This window comes from Dendroctonus ponderosae, unplaced genomic scaffold, assembly GCF_020466585.1.
Source record: "Dendroctonus ponderosae isolate FM_Combo_2020 unplaced genomic scaffold, Dpon_F_20191213v2 Dpon_F_20191213_11, whole genome shotgun sequence".
Lineage (NCBI taxonomy): Eukaryota > Metazoa > Arthropoda > Insecta > Coleoptera > Curculionidae > Dendroctonus > Dendroctonus ponderosae.
Window position 1 is genome coordinate 7,312,408 of NW_026017213.1, and position 9,640 is coordinate 7,322,047.

Genomic DNA, 9,640 nt, shown 5'->3' on the forward strand with positions numbered 1-9,640 from the left:
TATTCCAGCCTCAAATTGAATAGCGGCAACAGCAAGGGAGTAAAGCGAGTTCGAACTCAGAGAGTGTACAAACTGTTGAAAAAGTTAGCATTTATGAAGACATTAACGCCGAATAGACGATTTTCTCAAAATATTCTCACCTATCACTTGGAGGGACAATTTCAGGAGCAATTGTTTTAAAATCTGTATTGATTCATATCACAAAGCTAGCTGGTTAGTTGGCATGTGACTGCCCAATCCATGGTGTCTCTAAACCCCAACCTTCTTATGTAGTCATTGAATCGCTGGGTGGCCACTGAATCTACAGCCTCAATGCATCGGTTGGTGGACACTGCAGCACACGTTGGCAGCACTTTCGTGTTGCATTTTGCTGAGGCGGAAAAGCTGCGCCTCCTCCAGATGCCCAGTGCGGACATCTGCTTGTTGATCTGATCCTCGCAAGGACACGTGAAAGGGTTGCCTTGCAGGTAGAGACGGCGCACTCTCAGCTGCATGAAGAAGCTGTTGGGCAGATAGTTGAGCAGATTGAAGTTCAACGACAGCTCCGACGTGAAGGTAGAGGGCACCATGCTGCGACTCAGTTGCTTGATGCGGTTGCCTTCGAGGTTCAGGTGGAGAACAGTCGAAGCGACGCCTTCAAAGGTTGTGGGGTGTAGCACTGAAATGCGATTCCAACTGAAGTCCAGCCAGTTGAGTTTGGACAGTTCCAGGAACATTCCTACTGGTAGTTCTTCAATACGGTTGTGGCTGAGGAGCAAGGTAGTGAGTGAAGTGGAGTTGCTGAACCAATTCCTAGAGAGGTTCTGAACTTTGTTGTTGTTGAGCTTGACGGTCTTCAGATGGGGCAAGTTGGTAAAGGCGTCCTCATCCACCACGCGCAGCTTGTTACTGTCCAAGAAGATTTGCTGGAGATTGGGCACGTTCTCGAACACCCCCCCTGGCCATGCGGCCAGCTGATTATCGCTCAACACCACCGTTTTTAAGCTGGGCAGACGATTGAAGGCGCATGTCTGGACTTTGGTGAGATTGCATGGGCCCACCACTAGTTCAAGCAGCTCTTCCACGTCGCTGATGAAATTCGCCTCCAACTCCGCAAAATCATTGCAGCCGATCTGGATTTTGGTCGCATCCACATTGTCCAGCGATCTGTCGTTGATGCAGCCGTTCAGCAGCACGGTGCCTTCATAATGCTTCGAAAATTTCTTGAACTTCACTGGAAGGTCGCTGAAGCATTGGCAGGATTCGTCTGAAGCACTCACAATGCTGCACACGGAAAGAAGTAACACTAGGCGCGTTTTCATGGCCTGAGTTTATCCGCACAATTGATGCTTATTAAAGTGCGAATGGGTTTGGATTTATCTGCTGGATGGAAATAGCTTTTTGATAAAAGACTTCGTCCAGAGGCGTGCCCAGCAGAATTATGAATAGATTTTTGSTTTAAACTGCATTYCTCCCGGCCTGGGGATGAAAATGATGCAAAATTGAGGGAATTTAAATTTTTGCAAAAAATTGMTGCTTGCTATTAGAATGTGTGTTTTCACGCAACTGCGTTTTYTCCTTTAAAAATCCGCAACTTCCAAATTAATGCAAGTAGCGACTTGAAATTTCTACCGACTTTATAAGACACTTGACTCTTAAAATGCTGAAAGTTTGGTAAAAATCGGATGAGATCCCGATTTTTGCCAGCTTAGCAAAAATAGATCTCAGAATGTGTGTTTTCACGCAACTGCACTTTCTCCTTAAAAAATTTAAATCTTCTAAACTAATGCAAGTAGCTACTTCAAATTTCTACCATCTTTATAAGACACTTGACTCTCAAAATGCTTAAAGTTTGGTAAAAATCGCATGAGATCTCAAATTTTGCCAGCTCAGCAAAGATCGGTCTCAAAATGTGTGCTTCCACCCAACTGCACTTTCTCCTTTAAAAATTCACATCCGTGAAACTAATGCAAGTAGCGACTTGGAATTTCTACCAACTTTATAAGACACTCGACTCTAAAAATGCTGAAAGTTTCATAAAAATCGCGTAAGTTCCCGAATTTTGCCAGCTTACCAAAAATCGGCCTCAGAATGTGTGTTTTCACGCAACTGCGCTTTCTCCTTAAAAAATTCGCATCTTCCAAACTAATGCAAGTAGATACTTGAAATTTCTACCAACTTTATAAGACACTTGGCTCTAAAAATGCTGAAAGTTTCATAAAAATCGCGTAAGATCCCGATTTTTGCCAGCTTAGCAAAAATCGGTCTCAGAATGTGTGTTTTCAAGCAACTGCGCTTTCTCCTTTAAAAATTCGCATCTTCCAAACTACTGCAAGTAGCGACTTGAAATTTCTACCAACTCTATAAGACACTTGACTCCAAAAATTCTGAAAGTTTCATAAAAATCACCGAATATTCCGATTTTTACCAGCATGTGAAAGTTTGAGAGTTTTACGATTGTCAACCAAAATGATGCAAAATTGAGGGAATTTAAATTTTTGCGAGAAATTGATGCGTGTTTTTTGAGCTCAATCAATTGCTGTCGACGTCAGAAGAAGTGTGTAGGTCAATGATAAGAAAAAGTTATCCTGGACATCACTGTACATAAATCATATTTTTGAATCGCCTCTGCCATCTAGCGAGAACAGCCAACCTAAAGCGATGTTACTCAACGATTTCCTTCAGAAATGGGCCAAACCTCAGTGGGTCCATCTATCGGCTGCTGGTTAACTACCAAATTTTTCCCAAATCAGAACTAGATGCCTTGAGGTGTTTAGTGCTGGAAGGGAGTGAAGGCAAAACAACGCGTAAACTATTTATTAATAATAATCATTATTTGATTTATTTTCTAGACTACGTGTAATTGTTAATATATTTTTTCTTTCCTGGGTTTCAGTCAAAAGTCAAAATTTTTAGTTTGATGATGGCGCTGTTGTCTCGCCGAAACGTCATATGAAATGAACGATATGAACATTTTTATTTCCCATTTTGACTGAAACCCAGGAAAGAAAAAATATAATAAAAATCCGTTGCAATAAAAAAAACACAAAAACAACAAAACTAATACTGTATCACCACCTCAGGCCACCAAAGTAGAGCTAATTTTTCCAGTCAGATCCTCTTCCGCACGATCACTTCCAAATGAGCAGTGGGCCTGGAAGATGTTCTCCAGCTGAGTGACTGTTTCCGCCGACAGGAACATGGTACATGCTTGAAAGTCTTTGCCAGCTTCGGGCATGATCCGCTTCTTGTACACTTTCAAGGAACTGAAGTCCGAGTGCGATTCACCCACGGGCACCAGCGAAACTTGCTCCTGCTCCATCAAACCCTTGCTGATGATGGGATTTACGAATGCAGGAATAGCGTCGGCGCCTTTAATTGTCGGCAGTACCTCGCCGCCGATTTTAAACTCCAAACCGTCGTTCTTCTCCTCGGCATCATCGGCTGCTTCAGCGGCTTCTATGCGGGTGTTGAATGGGGCTCTTGGAGCTTGCTGGGCATGTTCCGACTGGCTTCTCCACGTTCTTCGTCTTAGGGTGAAGGGCTTGTGGTCGTACTGCTGGTTGCATCGCTCATATGATTTCAGGATGTTTCGGTAGATTTTTTCAGAGCTGCGTAAGGCTTCCGCTTCGTCCTCTTCTTCGTCGAAGGTTTCCTCAATGCAGGAGAGTTTGGGGGCTGACTTGGAGCACTCCAATGGGGGCCTGAAAGGTGACAAGTTTTAATGTTTCTTTTTTGGCAAAGAAACCAGCGATTAAGTCGGATATTGATATACAGAGGGATTCATTCACTGGGAATTTTACCAATGTTGCAAAGCTAGACAAGAGGGGAGCAGCTGAAATTATCTCAGTCCATAGCCTGAGAAAYAATGMGATTTGAAGGAGTACGAGTTCTCCTTTAAAAACTCTCAAAAACATCATATATATAGATTCTTGGCCCAGCGAACAATAATTTTTGGAATAAGAAAAATTTACTGGTTTYGGCRGGATCCGAAATCCCGCAAAAAGCATTTTCCRAAGATTCCWGAATTTCRAAAATTTTTGAAAAAAAAAATTAAWTGTAAATTGAGTGAAYCAGAGCTTCAGGCCTTCAAAAATGTAAACTCTCCTGGTGACCAAAATGAACTTTTTACGCCAAGYCYMTGGGCTTTTTAACAGTTTTTTCCTATAAAAATCGYATCTTCCAAACTAATGCAAGTAGCGACGAATTTCTACCACCTTTATACGACACTTGAGTCCAAAAATGCTGAAAGTTTCGTAAAAATCGCATAAGATCCCGAATTTTGCCAGCTCAGCAAAAATCGGTCTCAGAATGTGTGTTTTCAGGCAACTGCGTTTTCTCCTTTAAAAATTCGCATCTCACAAACTAATGCAAGTAGCGACTTGAAATTTCTACCAACTTTATAAGACACTTGGCTCTAAAAATGCTGAAAGTTTCATAAAAATCGCGTAAAATCCCGATTTTTGCCAGCTTAGCAAAAACCGGTCTCAGAATGTGTGTTTTCACGCAATTGCGCTTTCTCCTTTAAAAATTCGGGTCTTCAAAATTAATGCAAGTAGCGACTTGAAATTTCTACCAACTCTATAAGACACTTGACTCTAAAAATGCGGAAAGTTTCATAAAAATCGTATAAGATCCCAATTTTTACCGGCTTAGCAAAAATCGGCCTCAGAATGTGTGCTTTCACGCAACTGCGCTTTCTCCTTTAAAAATTCGCATCTTCCAAACTAATGCAAGTAGCGACTTGAAATTTCTACCAACTCTATAAGACACGTGACTCTAAAAATGCTGAAAGTTTCATAAAAATCGCGTAAGATCCCGATTTTTGCCAGCTTATCAAAAACCGGTCTCAGAATGTGTGTTTTCAAGCAACTGCGCTTTCTCTTTTAAAAATTCGCATGTTCCAAACTAATGGAAGTAGCGACTTGAAATTTCTACCAACTCTATAAGGCGCTTGACTCTAAAAATGCTCAAAGTTTCATAAAAATCGCGTAAGATCCCGAATTTTGCCAGCTAAGCAAAAATTCGCATCTTCCAAACTAATGCAAGTAGCGACTTGAAATTTTCCAAAGGTTTATAAGCTCTAAAAATCCTGTCTGGTTACACCCGATTACAGTGCGAAAAATTGGCGTTTGACGCCATTCGAATGAAATTTTCCCCGTTTACAGATCCACACATTTGCTATAGACTGGCAGAATTTGAAACGCCCCACACTGATACAAGAGAGTTGTGTGCAAAAACCCTGGCAATTTCGTGAGGCTCCAGTGAAATCTCCTTTATTGCCAGCGTCCTGAAATTGTGACTGAAATGGGCATTCACTCCAGTCTAAAAACTCAGATCGGCGATTTGTAAACCCTCAAGACTAAGGAGGTTTCAGCAAAAAGACTATACCTATAGTTGTGGCAGCCGATCCCCAACAGAATCTTCCGCCTGGGCAGGCTGGCGTTTTCGTTGATCGAGTTGACCAAGCTGAGCCGGGCATTCTGCCTGGACAACTTCTCCTTCTTGAAGTCGGTAAGTGCCCTGGACAGATAGTCTTTGAGCTCGCCATGGATCTGGGCGGCCACTTCGGTGGAGGCGCACAAAACGGCGTGGCAACGCAACTCGTGCCGCAGGCGCCGCCCCTCATGCCGGTACACCCAACAGAAGATCCTGGGGAACTCAGCAGGAGAAGCGCAGGTGGTGAGACGATGCGCCCAGTACTCGGTCAATCCGTGGTTCTTGGTGACTGCCTTCAAACCGCCTCCACACACTGTGAGGTGCATGTTGACGTCGGGCCTGGAGGACTGGATGTAGTTGCGCCACAAGGTTGCCAGCGGCTTCTCAATGCAGCCTTCGCCTGGAAAGCCCCAAATTCTTGAATGCCCACCTCCAACCTATCGAACAAGACTCACCTTTGGCCCACCCGGTAACCACATTGCCCAAATATGCCACATGGTATGTGGGGAACGGTTTGGAAATGGTGGCACTGGCGCATTTCCTCAGTCTGATCTTGTCGAACACGTACTTGAACGTCCTCTTCCTCTCCTTCTGGATGGCTTTCCGGGGCATTTTGCTGAACAGCGGCAGCGTCAGCAGGGCTTTGCTGGCTTTTCCGTCGCATTTCCCCGCAGCTTTGGACGTGGATAACGAACAGTCCATGGTTCATTCAATGGGCATGCTCTTGTCTGCAAGCCAACAAATGCTTTGAGGAGTGCGGACAACAACACACTTTTTATTCGCGATTGCCTTGACTTTGACTAATTATGCGGTTGTTGTTTCGGTGGGCGAATTTTTTTTGTATTGCCAACTTCGGATAATTAATGATCTCTGCGGCGCGGGGATTAAAATGCGCCGAAGAGTGGCACAGTGTGGGAGAAAGTCGGATGCACTGCCGGTCAACGGCATTTCAATTATTGCCCAATTATATAATGTAATAATGCATTGTTTCAGTGCCGCTTTGGCTATTAGAAACGTTGCACTACAGGGTGTATCAAGCTGGGGACTCACTAAGTTAGTGCCTTGATTAAAGCACTTACAAGGCATGCAATGAATACAATTTTCAATTTTTTTCTCGTACCTCTGAAAAAATGCCAATAACCCTTTTTTAGATGTAAAAATTCCAGTCTCGGGTCTCGTAAAGCCTCAACAAATGAATTATAACTCTTTAACCGATCACTCATAGAGCGGCAACAACTCAACACAGTGTTACCCAGGTAAGTTTAAAGCACTTCGAAGGCTACGTCAAGACAAGATTCTTTTGCGATAATTGACACTCTGTATTTCCCCAAAAGCGGGTTAAACACCTCTTGTAGAAGCACTCTGTATATAAATCGTGACGTGTCGAAAGTACGAGAAAAAGGTATTTGGGCAATGACTCTTAATCTATACTAATTGGTAGGACTTTCATGACTTCTCCTCATTACAGAGCCTCCATTTGAGGTGATTAACATTCGAAATCACTTCGTACCGGAAGTGGTTGCATCGGAATGCTGATTGCGCCTGTTACGGAAACATTTCCCGATAGCAAAGACACTAAACTAATAAATTACCTAATTAAACTGCACATCGACCAGTTTTCCGCGTTATTAACAGCGACTCGAAGACCACACAGTGCAAACGAATTCTGGTTGGTACCCGATTAACCAGCTCGATCGGCGACCGAAAAACTATTCGCAAACTTAACATAGAATTGCAATTATTCGGCAACATCAACAATAACAGGTCCTGGTACCGACAGAAAAAAACTGTGGGTACTTTGGGTTAATCGATCGGCGCATTAAAACCACAAATTCTAATTAACATCATCAAGGAACAATGAAAAACAACGGTCAGTACCAAGCAAGTACCAACGCACCCAGTGCGTCTCGGACTTAACTAAGCAACCTGTCGAGTTATAAAAGTTGAAACTGGCATGGCGAAAGGTATTTCTAGGACGTTGCCGGCATTCCGCGCTTCACAGGTTCCTACCTACCATAATGGTACCGTCTACACTCAAAGAACGAGTCTATGGATGTTTTGATCAAATTTTGGGAGAACCTGCTAGTATCAATCAAAAACTTCCGCTATTATATACAGAAACTACACGGAGAAAAATTTGTCTAGCTAATAATAAACATGTCTGAGGTGTCCCAGGTTGGTGCGCTTCTGATCCTGAACGTTCACGGATATCTCCGAATGCTTCCTGAGCCCCTCAAGCCCCAAACAATATTGTCGACTTGCCAATAAAAGAGCAAGTTTGGACATTTTGGAAACAAAAAGCACTGAATCTGAGCATTGAATGTGTGCAACCTTTTTAAAAATTTCTCATTTCTCAATATACAAAATGCAGTAACTTTTGCGGCAAGTGGCAATTTTCAAAAGAGCTGAAAATCTCTCGGGAGGACCGCTTTATCACGCAAATCTGCCAAAACGGGCAAGTTAAAACGCTGATCGTCTCCATCTTTCGACCTGACGCTGAAGCCTGGATACTCAAAGCAGCGGCCTGAACGAAAATCGATGCCAAAAAATTGCCTAAACGATGGTTTAAAAGTAAGGTAAAAAAGTAGGTGGCTCCTGCTCTCCTTCATTTCGAGAAGTGAGTTGAAATCGCACAAACTCCCATTTTTTGCCAGCACAAACATGCACGTTTTTTCACAATTTTCATTGTGCCATTTTGAAAAATACTAATTTTGATTTCAAGTACGTGGCAACTTGAACTTCCCACGCTCTATAGAAGCTACTTCAGTACCATCTTGTTGAGCTTTTCAAGCAAATCCCAAAAGAGGCGAATGTTGGTTGAAAAATCGAATGTTTCCAGACAACTTCAACTTTTTTGAAACTTCCTAAGACTGAAAAAAATTGAAAATTATTATGTAAACCCTGTTTGTTTATGCTTATTTTCTGTTATTAAATCTCAACGGGCCGAAACCTGCAGGTGGTTCCAGTCGCCAAAACCAATGCGCGGTACCACCAAAAATGGCGGGAATCGGTTGGTTTGATTTTAAGGCCTAGATGTCAGCTCGTGTCCATTAATATAGCTTTTTAAATAAATTTCCTTTTACTCTGTTCTGAAGTCGCTGATGATTGCGAAGCTGAGGCAAATTTTCGAGAAATTATAACAATTTTCTGCTTTTTTTAAACAGTTTTAAATCGCAGGTACAAATTGACCCGTGCAACATTGTTGGCGTCCCTCCGTCTGTCTGTTCTTCGTGTCTTTTGTCATTTAACTGTCAACTTGTCAACACAGTAACCAACAAGGGCAGTTTCTCCTCAAAAACAACCCCTTGTTCATTAGAATCGTTTACATTAAATGGTCTGGGAATGGAGTACAAACGACATTCTATGGGTTCAAACTGCGATGATCCCCCACTCTCTCGCCTCTTTATCGTCGGCCCTAAATCGCTCACTGAAGATGCCTACCGGAACCATTTTCAAGAGTTTGGCACTATTGAGGAGATCTGGATGGTCACCGATAAGAGCACTGGCGAGAATAAAGGTAAATCCAGCTTGAGCCACCGAATCGAGCCTCCATAAAAAAGGGGAAGCGTGTGGTGCCGTTTTTTTGGCTAAACATTTTTAAAATTTTATAAACTTTGTTCAAAATCAGTGTATTTTTGGTTCATTTACGCAATGGGGGAGTTAACGAAAATCTGTGGCATTTCTACTTTGATCAAGCGGCTAAGGTGGCCCACGGTGCAACTCAAGATGATCTTCATTGGTGATTTCCTCCCTTTCAGTCTCCTTCTAGTACTGTGGCCACTTGCCCTTTCCTACTCTCCTTTCATGCCTTCTTCAGCTCAAGGGGGGGTCATGGGGGTCTTGACTCCCCCCATTCAATTATCTATCCAACGATGCCAAAACGAATTCTGTGGCTCGAATGGTTCTTGAGAAACTTCGAAAAAAGCAGCGTCAGGTTCTAGTGGATTTTGCAACTCAAAAAAAACCACGCAAATCTAAAACTTCTTGAATTCAAGCATTTTTTGAGAAAATTGCCAACATGTCCCCATCCATGGTTCACTTTCTAAAAAGGCCATTTATTTCTGTCTAGAATGATGTACAAATTAGCGTTCTTGCTCATTTTGCCTCCGAGAAATGAGGAAAAACAGGACGGAAAACATGGAATTTTGGCATAATCTTGCACCGAAGTGTCTGATATTCAAATTTCGCTTTCTGGGTCAAAACTACTCGAATTTCCTCACTC

The 9,640-nt window shown here is 42.7% G+C and overlaps 3 protein-coding genes across 4 annotated transcripts in view; 1 reads left to right on the forward strand and 2 right to left on the reverse strand.

Annotated features, from left to right (window-relative positions):
* Positions 1–171: 171 nt before the first annotated feature.
* On the reverse strand, positions 172–1,358 carry LOC109533147 (carboxypeptidase N subunit 2). The gene has a single exon (XM_019898398.2). It carries the CDS (start codon positions 1,299–1,301, stop codon positions 207–209), a length of 1,095 nt encoding a protein of 364 aa, XP_019753957.2. The 5' UTR covers positions 1,302–1,358; the 3' UTR covers positions 172–206.
* Positions 1,359–3,031: 1,673 nt separating this feature from the next.
* Positions 3,032–9,640, reverse strand: part of LOC109533145 — a 12,074-nt gene continuing 5,465 nt past the window's right edge. Inside the window, exons 1-4 of one of the 2 annotated variants that reach the window (XM_019898395.2) lie at positions 7,011–7,355; positions 5,874–6,146; positions 5,371–5,818; positions 3,032–3,683 (exon numbers count right to left, since the gene is read on the reverse strand). In XM_019898395.2, coding sequence (XP_019753954.2) covers positions 3,059–3,683; positions 5,371–5,818; positions 5,874–6,120 — 1,320 coding nt within the window. In that variant the 5' untranslated portion in view covers positions 6,121–6,146; positions 7,011–7,355 and the 3' untranslated portion in view covers positions 3,032–3,058. Of the gene's footprint in view, positions 3,684–5,370; positions 5,819–5,873; positions 6,147–7,010; positions 7,356–9,640 lie in introns of those variants that run through there. The other variant, XM_048662465.1, reaches the window with a different exon arrangement.
* The window catches only part of LOC109533132 (RNA-binding protein 45), a 4,167-nt gene continuing 3,162 nt past the window's right edge, over positions 8,636–9,640 (forward strand). The window contains 1 exon segment of the mRNA XM_019898377.2: positions 8,636–8,935. Within this exon segment, the coding sequence (XP_019753936.2) occupies positions 8,761–8,935 (175 nt within the window). The 5' untranslated portion in view covers positions 8,636–8,760.